General features: G+C 35.1%; 3 protein-coding genes across 3 annotated transcripts in view; 1 reads left to right on the forward strand and 2 right to left on the reverse strand.

Moving 5' to 3' along the window:
* The window catches only part of synr (sayonara), a 105778-nt gene extending 102362 nt beyond the window's left edge, over window positions 1–3416 (reverse strand). Inside the window, exon 1 of the mRNA XM_068355970.1 lies at window positions 3269–3416. Within this exon, the coding sequence (XP_068212071.1) occupies window positions 3269–3313 (45 nt within the window). The 5' untranslated portion in view covers window positions 3314–3416. The remainder of the gene's footprint in view (window positions 1–3268) is intronic.
* On the reverse strand, window positions 3326–4022 carry LOC137624812 (uncharacterized). Its single transcript, XM_068355763.1, has 2 exons — window positions 3369–4022; window positions 3326–3334 (listed from the first exon to the last, which is right to left on the reverse strand). The coding sequence occupies exons 1-2, from the start codon at window positions 4020–4022 to the stop codon at window positions 3326–3328; spliced, it is 663 nt and encodes a 220-aa protein (XP_068211864.1).
* An 814-nt stretch (window positions 4023–4836) lies between these two features.
* LOC137625037 (glutamate receptor ionotropic, delta-2-like) overlaps window positions 4837–16911 on the forward strand; it is a 248456-nt gene continuing 236381 nt past the window's right edge. The window contains exon 1 of the mRNA XM_068355968.1: window positions 4837–5138. The gene's annotated coding sequence lies outside the window, so the exon portion shown is untranslated. The remainder of the gene's footprint in view (window positions 5139–16911) is intronic.

Raw genomic sequence — 16911 nt, forward strand, 5'->3', positions numbered from 1 at the left:
AAGGTTATCTATGTTCTCAGAGCAAAGATCTAACAGCACTGTTTAGCTTTTAGAAAGCGTTGTAAAGGTTATCTATGTTCTCAGAGCAAAGATCTGCCAGTACTTTTAGCCTTTTGGCAGCGTTGTAAACGAGGGATGATTCTTCACGAGAACTGTTTTCATTATATTATTGCTCTTAAATGCAACATCAACGTTAACATTTTTAACTGAATTGGAAGAAGAATCCAACGATGAAGAGAAGAAGAAGAAGAAGAAGAAGAAGAAGAAGAAGAAGAAGAAGAAGAAGATAGAGAAATCTCGTTCAATGGCGGAACAGTATAGGGAGTCCCTGATCACATCCTATCTCAATCTGAATACAATTTTCACTCTATATTTACAAAGGGGAAGGGGAAGGACGTGGTTCCGGGGCCAGAAGGAAGGGAAAGCGGGAAGGGGAGAATTTAAAAAGGGGTGGTGGATGGGAACGGAAAGGAACATAGTAGTACGAACAACTGTAAACAATAATATGATTGGAATATATACTTACATTATCAAATGTTTATATGATGGATGTTTACTTAGCTAAAGGTTAAGTTTTTACTGTTAATCTCATACGGGAATCAAAATTCTAGGAAATAATGAGCAACTACCTCTTTATAGGGAAACCTCACTATGCAACGAGAGAGAGAGAGAGAGAGAGAGAGAGAGAGAGAGAGAGAGAGAGAGAGAGAGAGAGAGAGAGAGAGAGAGAGAGAAAATCTTCCTCCACAGATGAGCTTGATCTTCTAGATAATAAATTGTGAGGTTTAATCTATATCTATGTTCCATTGTTGTGAATAAAAATAACATTAGTAATATTAAAAGAATAAAATATTAAAAAAAATAGGCAGTTTCTTTGGTAAAACTGAATAGTTTTACTGAAGTGAAACTCACCAGTGACAGTAAAATAAGTGTTACATTTAACCTGTTGTGTTTCTGTAAAACTCTGACGTCATCTATCTATCCATCTATCTATCTATCAATGAATCTAGTTACCTATCAATCTATCTTTGAGTGTACAAATGTAAGTATATGTGTGTATATATATATATATAATATATATATATATATATATATATATATATATATATATATATATATATATATATATATATGGGCGTGTATTTCAATGGATTCACGAGCACGCACGCACGCACACTATATATATATATATATATATATATATATATATATATATATATATATATATATATATATATACAGTATATATGTGTGTAAATATGTATGTATGTATGCATGTATGTATATATGCGTGTGAGTGATGGGTGAATGTGTATACAACATAATATGAACTCAAGGAAGATATCTTTTTCATTTCAGCTTGAGTATGTGTGTAACTTAAACAACGTGCATGCTTAATGTGAACTTGTTTGCTTTACATATAAAGAACTTGTATCTTTTTTAAAACTTGAATTACATAATCATGAAAAATTACTGTATTTAAAACAATCACATTATAATATCAAAATACAAGTAGAGTAATTAATAAAACACAAAATTATTAAACATTATACTGAGCTCCCTGAAAATAAAGAAATAATGCAGTTACAAGACATTATATTGGAAACGTTATAATGCAACATTCGAAATACATAGAAATTGCTTAATTCAGGCTTTTTTTTTTTTTTGATGATTGATAAAAACAGATGCTTTTGTACACAAAACATATGAAAAGTGTTTCTATAGGGTTACAGGCATGAATATATTGTACAAAAATACTTATATTCGAATAAGGGTTTATTATGAGAATAATATTGCGAACATCAATAAAGCACAACCATATATATATATATATATATATATATATATATATATATATATATATATATATATATATATATATATACATATATATAATATATGTTTATATATATACACACATATATATATACACATATAATATATGCATATATATATACACACACACACACACATATATATATATATATAATATATATATATGTATGTATATATATATATATATATATATATATGTATATGTATATATATATATATATATATATATATATATATATATATATATATATATATATAGGCTATATATATATATATATATATATATATATATATATATATATATATATGTATATATATATATATATATATATATATATATATATATATATATATATATATATATATATATATATTACACCAGCATACACAAGGAAACCTACAAATTTGAATAGTCTGAGAACTTACTAAACCTAATGTTTCTGTTAAACTTTAAAAGTTTACATGTATGCCTTGGATATTGGCGCATTAAAACATTTATTTAGGCTACGAATATTCTTGTTTCTTATCTATCAAACTTAATTGGTTTTAGTGTATTTAATATGAAGGATCACATAAAAATTTGACCTTGACTTTGGAACCGCATGCACGCACACACAAACGCACAAACGTTGGGATATTCATCGAAGAAAATAACCAACATCTTTCTGTTCAAGGGAGTTCCGAATCCTGCTTTGACAAGGACAATGATAGTGCTGCGCAACTATTTTTTTTTCTTTTTCTTTTACACGGACCTCGATTTGTTTGCTATCATGGACTGTCATTTTTCTTTTTTCACAAAACAGTTTTATGTCCCCTTTGCCAATATCCTTAATTGCCCAAATGCGTTTTGTGAATATACAGTATAAGTCATTTCGAACTAACCGTTATGCTTATCCAGAACTGCAGGAAATTTTTTTGGCTACAACAATAATAAATGATTGATTTGCAGTTCCCTGGCATCCTTACATCGGTCATTGACGCCGATATCGTTAATCATAAATAAAGATTAAAAGAATATTCAGTTAAAACCAGTAAAGTAGATATGTTATAAAAGTTAAACAGTATTAAGGAGACCTGCTTCTGATATAAATTTAAAAATGCCACTAAAAGTAAGTATGTCATAAAAGTGAAATAGCATTAAGAAGACCTGCTTCTAATATAAATTTAAAAATGCCACTAGCATTGTACGACACATCATGTCCAAGGATCTTGGCAAGGATGAACCTAGACATCCTCACCCAGAGCCTCAAACAGATATCTATTTCTTTAAGTGACCAAACTTACCAATGAAGTATCGTAGCCTTGGCTACATTTAACGTTAAAGTTTGCTTTGTATAAGTTAACCCAGCGTACTTGTATTACGAGCACAGCAGTCTTATTATGACATCGAAGGAAAATTTTCTACAATTATACAAAATACGGATCTACTTACCACAAGTAAATCTTGCATGGCGTTTATGTATTTCACATTGCCCATCTGTCATACCCTTCACTTGAGCTAATTCACATTGCCGATCTGTCATACCCTTCACTTGAGCTAATTCACATTGCCCATCTGTCATACCCTTCACTTGAGCTAATTCACATTGCCGATCTGTCATACCCTTCACTTGAGCTAATTCACATTGCCCATCTGTCATACCCTTCACTTGAGCTAATTCACATTGCCGATCTGTCATACCCTTCACTTGAGCTAATTCACATTGCCCATCTGTCATACCCTTCACTTGAGCTAATTCACATTGCCGATCTGTCATACCCTTCACTTGAGCTAATTCACATTGCCCATCTGTCATGCCCCTCACTTCAGCTAATTCACATTGCCGATCTGTCATACCCTTCACTTGAGCTAATTCACATCGCCGATCTGTCATGCCCTTCACTTGAGCTAATTCACATTGCCGATCTGTCATGCCCCTCACTTGAGCTAATTCACATTGCCCATCTGTCATGCCCCTCACTTGAGCTAATTCACATTGCCCATCTGTCTTGCCCTTCACTTGAGCTAATTCACATTGCCCATCTGTCATGCGCCTTACTTGAGGTATTTCACATTGCCCATCTGTCATGCCCCTCACTTGAGCTAATTCACATTGCCCATCTGTCATGTCCCTCACTTGAGCTAATTCACATTGCCCATCTGTCATGCCCTTCACTTGAGCTAATTCACATTGCCCATCTGTCATGCGCCTTACTTGAGGTAATTCACATTGCTCCCAGAGGAGGAGGAACAGATACACACAAAGCTTATAGCTTATACTTCACAGTTTAACGAATTTGAGGGACTTGGATAATAGCCAACACCGAATTTGAGGGACTTGGATAATAGCCAACACTTCATGAAAACGTTAACGACTATCATATTCTTTTGCAACAACAACCACATGAAAAAAAAGAAAATTTTCTGTATCACCCGTGGTTAAAGATAACTGTGTTTACAAGTTATGCCTCGATTTGTCAACAAATACACCTTGTCCAATGGTACAAAACTCCTGTCAATTTTACAAAAAAAATATTTTACCTGGTTAAAGTAAAAGAAATATCAAGAATAATTATAAATTTTGCTTTACTATTAGATTTAAATATTTAAAACGAGAATTATCTCAAGTGACACAGTTATAGTCTAGGAACGACTTTAGATTTTGATTTGACTTTTTGCTACCTCCAAAAATTCTAATCTGAAAAATGTTTCAAACGGTGTCTAAACTTCTAAAGGTCCTTAGAGTTACGCCCTTAAATAAATCCTGAGAGAATCAATCTAAGAGAAATATTTCATAATAAAGTAATAAATGAGTGAACGCTAAAATAATTAGTTTTGAAATTTTAATACCAATTCATTATGGAGCATTGAACTTCTTTTTCTTACGAGTAAAGTCGATGTCGATAGTTTTCGAACATTTCGGTGTTGTTTACGGGAAGCTGGTGTCACTTCGTGTTTATGTGTTCTCTTAAAGCGAATATGATGTTAATAAGTGTTACTATAGATAGATTACACCCCAAAAGTAAAAAAAAAACGTAATTACTGTATTATTGTGACCGAAGATCTACGAGCAAGAATTTTTACCAAGTGGCTTAATATTAGGCCTAGGCTATTGGCTAATTTGAAGATTATCTCCATATTTGAGAATACTTCGAAATCCAGAGAGATAAATTGAAAGGAAAATCCCAGATTTCATCTTGAAAGCGAGTAGTGACTAACAAGCTTCCTCAGCACGTTCGTGTTCAGCCTGAGGATAACTGGTGTCTAGGCCTATAATTGGAAACTGCACAGGACCTGCCCTTCAACGTCGTCAGACATAAAGGTAAACCTTAGCCTAGCCATCCTGTTTTTTAAATGAAGGTCAAAATCGGTTAAATCACATTATTTGCTACAGGAAAACATATATTTTCTGTTTGAAATGATATCCTGTGATACAGTAAAACATTACCACTTAAAGTCCCCCCCCCCACACGCAACTAACCTAACAATAAATACACCATGAACTTTATATCTTCACCTTTAGGATAATACTCTTACTAAATTACTTCATTACTTCTCATATAGTTTATTTGTTTCCTTTCCTCACTGGGCTATTTTTCCTTATTTGATCCCCAGGGCTCATAGCATCCTGCCTTTTCAAACTTGGGTTTGTAGTTTAGCTAATATTTTTGAAAATAATAATAATAAAGTAAAATTTAGGAGCATGCCACGCTCAATATCGGAAAAATAATCACCTGCATAGAAATAGCACGAGAAAAAGCTAAATAAAAAGTATGTTAATTAAATGAGAGATTGAACGAGGTTGAATTAATTGAGGTTGATAAGTTTTTGCATAAAATTTTTCATAAGTCGAGAGTGGGTAAGGATGTCGCCTGTATTTTTCTCGTTCTGCACTTTTCCCTACCCATAGACCCTGATTTCCCACTGTCAGTCTTCATTCTTATTGCTGTGTAAGAAGTCCTGTATCTCAGAAACGGGACCGTAATTCTGGTACGACGGGCTCGGTAGCTGCGTGAGCGAGTATTTTTACGATATTTTAATTATCTAACTGTTTTTGCTCCTTCACTCCCAATTTAACGTCATCTCACTGCCACTCTGGGTATTATTACAGTTTCAACCAAATTCAGATATCTATTATTTCTCTACTTGTCATCATATATTTTTAAGATGATTCGTACAAAAAAGTTACTTAAATCTTCTGCAAATTAATTGTTACGGAAATATTTGCCGATGGATATATTTCCTAACTGTTATCCTAAGGATATACTTACCCTGCCACGTTAGTTTTTCTCCTGATGACATTTTGTTTTTTGTCAATGCATTGTGGGTAAAAAATTCTGATTGTCATTTGTTTTTGGCTCTAATGTATAAGTACAGTAAAAATGCTGAAACGTGATTGGTTGTTTTGGTTCTAGATTCCCCAATTAACTGCGATTTTGGAATTCATATGTCCTTCTAAAAACAGTGGTTGTCAGTTGACTGTCATGGATTCCATTGTGCAGACTTGCAGTGGTTGTTCCTCTTCATATTTTGACATTATTCGCCGGTTTCATGGACATTACTATGGAACTCCAGAAGTGGTAAATAGGTTTCTGCGTGAACATTCAGTGCTACCTAAAAGTGTCAAGTGTCTCAAGAGCAAATCTGGCACGGATTTATTTGTGGTTTACTTGATCATAATGTAAGGATTTATTTGTGATTTACTTTCTCATAATGTAAGGATTTATTTGTGATTTACTTTTAGTCTGTAACCTGGGAACTACTAGGTTAGGTTAGGTAGGTTTGTTAGGTTCTGTGGCCTTTTACAAATCTCGAAAGTGTTAATTAATCACATTTTGTCCCGTTTTTGTACACCCAAAGTCTCGGGTTCCCACCTGTGTCCGCCGGGAAGGGGGGGAGCCATAACGGTAGAACGGCTTATTTGCAGTGAAAATTAAGGTCAAATTAGTTGAAAACACACTATTTAAGCTAGTAAATATAAAGTTTCATTTTGGATATCGGAGTTTGGTTGAAACTAATTTTACCCTCCTCTGTTCTGGCAAGTGGTAGCCTATGTAGATGTGCTGCTCACACAAACCACAAGGGCAAGTATTTTGACTGTCGGAATATAGTGGCATTGAACTGTCAAGCAGATCCCCTCTGGAACTAATATCTGATAGAAATGAAAGTTAGCTTTGTTTAAACCCTGTTACTATGTAGATATATGTTTTTTTAAAGTCCTGCATTAAGTCCTGTTGTGAATGACAAATTTTCTATATAGGCCTACTGAATTTAGTGAGCTAAGTAAAAAAAGAGGGTTTTGATTTTTTGCTTTAGCATAAATAAGACAAGGTTTAAATCTACGTAGTAGTCTAACTATAGTCTATTTTTTATAGCGGTGCATATTTGCACCGACTCACAGAGGTGCCCTTTTAGCTCGGAAAATTTCCTGATACCTGATTGGTCGGAAGTATTTTTGTCCGAACACCTTCATTGTTCTCAAATAATAACAAAGTAATGTGAATCGAAACTTATTTACTAACCTATATTTCTCCATCAGATATATGTTTTTTCAATAAACAATGTGAAAGAATAAATGTATTATAAAGTATCGTCATGGTAAGTCTAAATTTGATAACACAATCCGCCGAAGTCAACGACAGCAGCTTATTTTCGGATGCACGCTTTGTAATTTTATAATTTTTCACATATTTTAACACAAATTGGGATAAATTACACTCAGCATTAGTTAAACATGTTATTATAAACTTTCTTTGAATACCAGAATTTACCAAAAACATGGAATTAATAGAACCCGATATTTGTGAAAACTTATGGGGAGGTAAAAGAACGGCCTGCAGCGGCCTGGCGGGAAAACAATCCCTTCTGACTGTTATAGACGCAGTTTTTCTTTCGTAATATAGTTCGGCCTGTTCCTTTCAGTTTAAATAGTCTTGCATTGTCTCGCTTCGTAATATTTTGCCTAATATTTTCCCACATTCCTGTTCCTCACCTAATATCTATCTATTTTCCCCGATATCACTTCTTTCATATATGGGATATTCCTTATTTCTTATCCTCTGTGGAAAGTGTTGGCTTTAAGGGAAGCGCTTGCTAGTCTCATTAAAATAGTGTAGAGGTGGGAATAATAGAAATACTATGCTTAATTTCATTTGATATAATGGGAGCTACTGAACAGGTTTGCAGACTAAGCTATACTATCTACACAGCATAAAATTTAAGTTATTATTATTTACATACCTACTGACGTAAGGTACAAAACATAATGAAACGTAGTGCAGATATCCCATATATGAAAGAAGGAATATCGGGGAAAATAGATAGATATTAAGTGAGGAACAGGAATGTGGGAAAATAATAAACAAAATATTACGAAGAGAGACAATGCAAGACTATTTAAACTGAAAGGAATAGGTCGAATTATAATACAAAAAAAAAAAAAAAAAAAAAACTGCGTCTGTGACAGTCAGAAGGGATTGTTTTCCCGCCAGGCCACTGCAGGCTGTTCTTTTACTTCTCCAAAAGTTTTCACAAATATTGGGTTTTATTAATTCCATGTTTTTGGTAAATTCTGATATTCAAAGAAAGTTTATAATAACATGTTTCACTAATACTGAGTGTAATTTATCCCAATTTGTGTTAAAATGAGTGAAAAATTACAAAATTACAAAGCGTGCATCCGAAAATAAGCTGCTGTCGTTGACTTCGGCGGATTGTGTTATTAAATTTAGACTTATTATGACGATACTTTATAATAGATTTATTCTTTCACATTGTTTATTGACAAAACATATATCTGATGGAGAAATATAGGTTAGTAAATAAGTTTCGATTCACATTACTTGATAATTATTTGAGAACAATGAAGGTGTTCGGACAAAAACACTTCCGACCAATCAGGTATCAGGAACCTTTCCGGGTTAAAAGGGCACCCCTTGTGAGTCGTTGCAAATATGCACCGCTATAAAAAATAGACTATAGTGTCTTATGTTGGTAAGACTTATTTTTGGTAGTTCTACTGTAAAGGTCCACATGAATTAAAATATCTTCTTCCAAAAAAGTAATAAGTACCAATTTGTCTTTTTACATTTCTGAGACTATGAGAAAAGCTCTAAATACTACCTAATAATTTTTGTTAGGCCTGACATATTCAACCCTCATATCCTACAATTATTGCGAACCCCAGTGGAAAACCAAATTTTGCTGTGGAGGACAATAAAAAAGAAATGTAATTCTCAAAGTCAATAAGGTAGAGGATATGCAAAAATAACAACATATTCACTCAAAAACACAATTTTCATCCCTGACAACAGTAATGTACACTATTCCCAAAAATTTATAATGTTTATAGATATAGCACAGCCACTTATATGAAAACATCCTAATCTAACCTATCTTAGGGTGGTGGAGCCAAATCTAGACAGGGTTTGTCCCCTCTGGAACCACACGTACTGTACTGTAATCTGCCGTAGCACACACTACTGTACATTAGATATATGTCCTAACCTAACTTAGTGGACTGTATGCTTACCGGACCAGTTTTTCAAACCTCCCCCCCCCCCCCGAACCTCAGCGAAATCTGACTTACTATGAGCTCTACTTCTGTATAGTAGAAATTTTGGTCTAAGCATATCCTGTGGCCCAACTTCCTAGGCTTTAATGTGCAACATTGCCCTTGAGTAATGAATAAGAAAATTTTTTATACCTGCAAATAGGTAACAAAATGAAATTAAATTGATTTCATAAGATACTAAGAGGATATTCCTGACATTCAACAATAGATTATGCTGCAAGTCTGTCTGTTTGTCTGACATAAATCAATTGAAAAATCTGCTTTGCCAATAGCTGTTATACAGAAATCCTATTACTCTGTACAGGAAATTGATAATGTAAAAAGATTGTGGATAACATTCTCCAAAGCAATATTGCTTCTCTAATAAATTGTAAAAAGTGAAATGACAATTGCTTTAATTGATGGATTGGAGCACAGAACTAAAAATATTTTATATTTAGGTTAAAGCACTTCTTATGACAACTGGGTGCTTTATTGGGTATGAAGTCATCCCTCAATATTTGTAGATTCGGTCATTCGCAACACAGAGAATCGTATATCCTATTAAATATAAATTCAGCCATTCTCTGGTTTGGGATAAGTAGGCCTACTCTTGTGGCTCAATGATTTCAACCTGACCGTGCACCTTTGCAACCGACCTGCTTCGCACTTTTTTCCTGTCTGCACTTTTTCCCTCTCTGCACTTTATCCCTCCACACTTTTTCCCTGTCTGCACAGCATAACACACCGTCTCTCGCTGACACGGTTTCACTTTTGCATCGTCTCTTCACGTTTGTGCATCTCCTGTTTCAGTCCTCTTTGTGCAGAATCATGTTGTGATTTAAAAAAAAAGTGAAGTAGAAAACCTGTACACTACACACAAAGTGTGTTTATAGTGATTTTAGAATAAAGTGTGTTATGTACTTTATGCTACTCCACGAGCTAAATATTTGACGGCATAAAGAGTTGCATCGTGCTTCAGACTTCTTGTTTAGAACTTTGTACATAAACGTTAAGTGGTTTTGTACTGTTCTTTTTAAAACATTTTTTATTGTGTTAGTGTAATCATTGTGTATTAGTGTTATTGTTATGTTAACTACTTTACAGTACTGTATACGAAATACTTTACTTTACAGTAGTAATGTTGATATAGGCTATGTGTACGGGGATTTAACCTGCCAAAAACAGTGATCACTTACAAGTGCTAACTTAGCTAATTAGGCTATAGGCCTAGTGTAGTGATAATGCTGTACACATATTATAGAAAAATATATTTGGTACCCTAAAGCATCAGCGAGTGTTGTTAAATAGGAACAACAGTGTTATTTTGTTACAGTATTTACGTAGAAGTTTGGCGATTACTTGTGTAATGCATAGTCTTACCATGTACTAAACATATGTATGTACAGTACATGTGTACAGTTAGTGAAGTGTGTTCATAATGTAATACAATACTTAAAATGTGATAGAAACCACGTTAACCCTTTTACCCCCAAAGGACGTACTGGTACGTTTCACAAGAGCCATCCCTTTACCCCCATGGACGTACCGGTACGTCCTTGCAAAATAATGCTATAAAAATTTTTTTTTTCATATTTTTGATAATTTTTTGAAAAAATTCAAGGCATTTTCCAAGAGAATGAGACCAACCTGACCTCTTTATGACAAAAATTAAGGCTGTTAGAGCAATTTAAAAAAAATATACTGCAAAATGTGCTGGGAAAAAAATAACCCACTGGGGTTAAGGGTTGGAAATTTCCAAATAGCCTGGGGGTTAAAGGGTTAAAACAATATTGTGCAGTACAGTGGGTTATCTAGGGTGTTAGCCGACCGCATGTAGGCAATGGGCAGCGAGTTGGTAGGTTGTGAGGTGACCCATTCGCGGGTTCTCGATTTTCGCACCTGTCTCGGTTACCTAACCCCTACGAATAAGGAGGGCTGACTGTAATTTGATAAGTATGATGCAAAAGGGATTGTGTGTTTAAAATCCAAATCTAACAAGCAGCTCTTCTAGGAGGACACTCCGAAAGCAAACCATTGTTCTCTATTCTCGGGTAGTGCCATAGCCTCTGTACCATGGTCTTACATTGCCTTGGGTTAGAGTTCTCTTGCTTGAGGGTACACTCGGGCACACTTTTCTATCTAGTTTCTCTTCCTCTTGTTCTGTTAAAGTTTTTTCTAGTTTAAATAGGAAATATTTATTTTAATATTGTTACTACTCCTAAAATATTTTATTTTTCCTTATTTTCCTTTCCTCACTGGGTTATTTTCCCTGTTGGGCCCCCTGGGCTTATAGCATCCTGCTTTTCCAACTATGGTTGTAGCCTAGCATTTAATAATAATAATAATAATAATAAAAAATTGGGTAGGTTTAGAGAGGAGCAAACATACGCTTTTAACCAGTATACTCACGAAAGGGAACTAAAACCAAGTGAACAACAAAATTTGAATAAACTACTAGTAAGAGAGAGAGGGGTGTACTTTATTAAATATTGGGTAAGTAAATTTTTGGGGTAGGATGCTATGTGGTCCCCAAGGATTTTCCTGATAAGGGGTAAAACATGGAATTGTATGACTTAGAATATTAAAGAAATAATGTTTTCCCTCCTGAAGGGCCAGTTTATATATTTGCAATAAATGGACTCTGTTAGCATAAAGGAGACCCATGGGTTCTTGCTCTGTTGAACTTTTCACAGCACCTCCAATGTTAAATTTGTCTGCAAATCCATGACACGTCATCACCCTGAACCATGGGGTGTATGTAATTGTTTGGGATAGATGTAAACTTTCTCATTACCTGTCAAATATATTCATTATGGGGAAAGTGTTATTTATCTTTGTCTGAAATATGATATGATGTAGCTATGTTTACGATTTACAAATTATGATTTAGTGTTTCCTTGCCAGGAGTGAAGATGGTGGGGGAAACAATAATAGGTTTAAAACTTGATCATAGGGTGAGCTAAACATACGGCTGTCTAAAAGGGGTTGCAGGGACTGTATCCACTCCCCGTCCCTGCAGTAGGTAATTGAATAGGGAGAAATATCCTACGTTAGGTTAAGTGTTGTTGTGTTTACTTCCCTTTTAAAATGTGGCTTTTCAGTAAAAACCGTTGGAATTTGAGAACATCTATAGTTAAGATAATATGTCTTTCCATATACTATTTACATCAGAACAGTTCAAAGTACTTATAAATACACCAAGAACACTTCTTATATTTTCATTAGGAATATTGTGCTATTGTAAATATTTACCCAACCTACTACAGTACAAAGGCTCCAGAACCAATTCCAATACTAGAAACAATGCCTCCTGGGTACTTGGCTCTTCATAGCCTCCATCCTTCTATTAGCCATTATCTAGTTAAGACATCGTTCTCTGCGCTGTTATTTACATGTCTTTTCAAAGCTCGCTATACTGCATCAACTTATAAGTTAAGTAAAGTTAAGTTATAAATTTGTTATTCCCTATTCTTAGCAGTACTGTAGTGCTAATGCAATTGAGGTACTGCATTGATATTTATTTTGCTTTTTGTTCTTTGATTTGATCTTTTTAAAATGGAGTACAGTATTGTATGATACCATTACTGTTTCATCTTTCATGTCCACATGAAGTTTTTAGGTTAAAGTATTTTATCACCTCTTCACTTTATATGAGTTTTAACTCCATTTCAAGTGAATTGTTTTCCTAGCCTAAGTCATAGCTCTATTTTTGGAAAGTTTTAGTCTAGCGCAGCCTAGAGTTATTTGCATATTCCAGCATATGACACCATAACGGTTCTGGCTTTCATGACAGCATGAGAAGTGTCTAGCACAGAGTATTTTGTCACCTTTTTACTTAATACAAATTTTTTTACTTGGGTTTTATATGATTGTTAGCTTAGCCTACAGTAAGTTGTGGAACTTTTTTTGTAAGTCTTAGGCTACCGTGGACTAGAGTTGTTTGCATATGTGTACTAAATAGTACAGGATACCTGAGGTTAAGACGATCTTGAGTTACGACAATTCGCCATAATGAACGGGCTCCCGTAAGGTACTTGAAATTTTTTGTTTCAATGTTTGGTTCGTTAATACGATGAACTACTTGCCGACATGGAGAGCAGCTAACACCATTGCCTGGTGGTGAAGTAGTGCATTACGCTCCACTTTAGCATTAGTTTGCCGTCTTTTAAGACGATACGCGTATGGGATTTCGTTACTGCTCTTTTTTGGATATTTTTGTGCCTCTTTTTCTTTGCATCATGTCTGGAAAGCATAAGTCAGACTTCTGATGGCAGTGCATCAGAGAAGAGGAAAGCCATTACTGTACTGTACAATGAAGCTGAAAGTGGACATCACATACATACATATACCAGAGCACTTCCCGCAATTTTTGGGGGTAGCCGACATCAACAAATGAAACAAAAACAAAAAAAGGGGACCTGTACACTCTACGTTCCTCCCAGCCTAACAAGGGACTCAACCGAGTTCAGCTGGTACTGCTAGGGTGCCACAGCCCACCCTCCCCCGTTATCCACCACAGATGAAGCTTCATAATGCTGAATCCCCTACTGCTGCTACCTCTGCGGTCATAATTGTGGACATAATGAAGCAAAATGGAAAAGGAGAGTAAAAGTACAGTACTACACTAGTTGTTATAAGTATTACTTACGGTCTACTACTGTAGTACTGTATTAGTGTAGCTACAGTACACGACTGTATAGGGTAAAAGTATTTATATGTATAGGGTACAGTGCAGTAATTTATGACTACTAAAGGATTGTTACTCTCCCTCTTTAATGTATATTATGCATATACAGTATGTATGTATATACAGTAGGATATGTTATGTATCTAAAATCCAACGTGACGAAAATCGACTTATGACGCATCGTAAGAACGGATCTCATTCGTGATTCGAGAGACCGCCAATACTTTGGTATAAACATACAAAGGGTTTTACATTGTTTGTAAGTCAGTACAGTAGTGTTTTTATACAAGATTTATTATATATCTACATGTCTATAGTATATATTAACTCTTTGATGACCAATGGAAGTACATCAATGTATACATTTCCAAAAACATTTCCAAATATTCATTAAAAGTCGAATTTCGTGTTTTATGTGAAAATTTGCTCTATGCCAGTGACTTTTATCACTTTGGAATAACAAATCAACCTGCATATCAGCTGCCCATTTTGGCAGTTTTCTCTTGACTTTTCTTTTTGTAATTTAGGAAAAATTTTCTGACTTACATTGGAAAAACTGTAAATTTTCTTTATACAAAATTTATTCAGGAACATAATAGAACAATTCTCAAATTCATATATATTATACTTTTTTTTTTTACAAATATTTGTGTAAGTAGCAGTTTTTTCCACATATCTCAAAATTTATTGTAGATAGCTATGTACTATTGAAATTCTGATTATTCTCTCATAAAACACAGTACAGTATAACCATTTAGCAAAAATTGCCCAAAGTGGATGTTATAACTCAAGTACTATGGTCACTATAGTGAGTTGAAAAAGATATTTCTAACCAATTTCTTGCTAGCACCCAGGAGTTCGGTCCTGTGAACAAACGCTAATTAATTGTTTGGTCGTCAAAAGCATATACGGCATATATATTGTTTGAGGCGTGTTATAGTGGTGGATCTACACATATTTGCCATGGTATTGAATGGGCAGCCTTACAGTAAATAGCTTTCCTAATTCTCTATATCATTGTAGGGTAAAATATTTATGTACAGTATGCTGTATTTATTTTGTTCCTACACGTAATACAAACCGTCGACCTTTATTAGGAGTATGACTTCAGCAAAGTTGGCTAGGGTGTTAGATTTTTAACAGGGCAAACATAGTTTGCATTAGGCTTGCTCATTCTCTTCGTGAGAAGCAAGCACCTAGTACACAATCACCACTCAGCATCGACACATCAATGATCAGCAAGCATACAATTTCCACGCAACCGAGCCACTTGATCTGAGTCTCCACGGAAATGATCGTCTCGATCTCGCTCACCATGAGCAAGGAGATACTAAGTTTTTCCCTTTACGGACAAGAAATCTTGTGCTTCTCATTCGCCACAGGACAGGAAGCAGTGGTCTACCCAAGTCTTGCTACTTCGCAAGATGGTAAGGCTCATATTTCCAGTTCCCATTCAGGGCGGACACCCGGATCATGATACGAGTATCGTAAACTAAGCTCCCAATAAATGCATTCGTCAAGAAACACTCTTGATCGCCAAGATCGCTATCTAGTGATAAACATGCTTAAGCATGCATGGAAATGACTGCATGTACCAGGAACGTATGGTCCAACTGAGAACACCCTTGAGTGCTTTCTCCCTGCTAACGCGTGCTAGTGACGGTATGTGCCTGGAACGTATTTTCTTTGGAGAACAATTGCAGTACATTCTCTCCTTGTACATCACGCGAGAGATTACGTATCAGCAACTTTCCCTTCCCTTAGAAGATGTTTTGATACATGGTGCATGCATTCCTCAGTGACTTTTGGGTCACCGAACAATGGTTTCCATATGATTAGTAACCACAATCGTAGGTTATGAGATGTTTCGTCTTTACAAGAAAGTTTCGAATGTGTTATCCTGGAAGGCAAGTCACCTTGCAGTTATTCTTTGTGATCATTGTATCCCATGGGATTATCTGCATGCTGCGATTGGGAACTGTATGATTAGCAACTATGATTGCTGACTATGATTGGGAAGCATGCAAACACCGGTTGCAATCAGGAAGCATGTGGTTGCGATCGGGAAAAATGCTATCACTGGCCTTTATCGGGAATTGTGATTGCCGGCCTCGATGGGGAACCATACGATCGTTATCCACAATTGGGAATCATGCAAGCAAGAATTAATTTTCTCTGGTGATAGTTACCTTCAAGTCCCCAGGTAACTAGCTTACTTATTTCTGTTACATATTCCTTCCCAATGCTTTTTGCCTCAGAGAAGATAAAGAGAATGATAATAAAGCAAACAACAACGGATCTGGCGCTCTCTTTGTGACTTCACCTGATTCCTATGCATGGTTTCGTGGGAGGAGCAGTGTTGCGCAGAACCCAACCCCAAGTGGGTAGGATTTTGGTTCTAGACAAAAGGGCTTAAGCTGAGTATCAGCATTACTGGTCAAGAAGGGCCATCTGGCCTCATCACTTTCTGCCTTGAGATGTCCATGTGACGGTTTAGTGATAACTTAGTTTAGAATATAAGATAGCGTGTTTATTTATTTATTCATTTGCTGTGTTTCTGTCTGTTGGTGGACAATAGTACGTCAAAACTACTCGACAGATTTTGACGAAATTTTCACCACAGATAGATCTTAGGTCATGAATGACCTCATTAAATTTTGGAGATGATCCAGATCTGGATTTTAGATCCTGATTTGTACTATTTGCCATCTAGAGTCAGCATATGAAAGTGGGATATGCTGTTCATAGGCTTTAGTTAAATAATACAGTATCTTCATCCACATTTAGCATATGAAAAAAAAGAAGTGCTTCGTTCATATTCTTGAGTAAAATACTGGTGGATGGATGGAGTGA

The sequence above is a fragment of the Palaemon carinicauda genome, chromosome 31 (genome assembly GCF_036898095.1).
Source record: "Palaemon carinicauda isolate YSFRI2023 chromosome 31, ASM3689809v2, whole genome shotgun sequence".
NCBI classification, from domain to species: domain Eukaryota; kingdom Metazoa; phylum Arthropoda; class Malacostraca; order Decapoda; family Palaemonidae; genus Palaemon; species Palaemon carinicauda.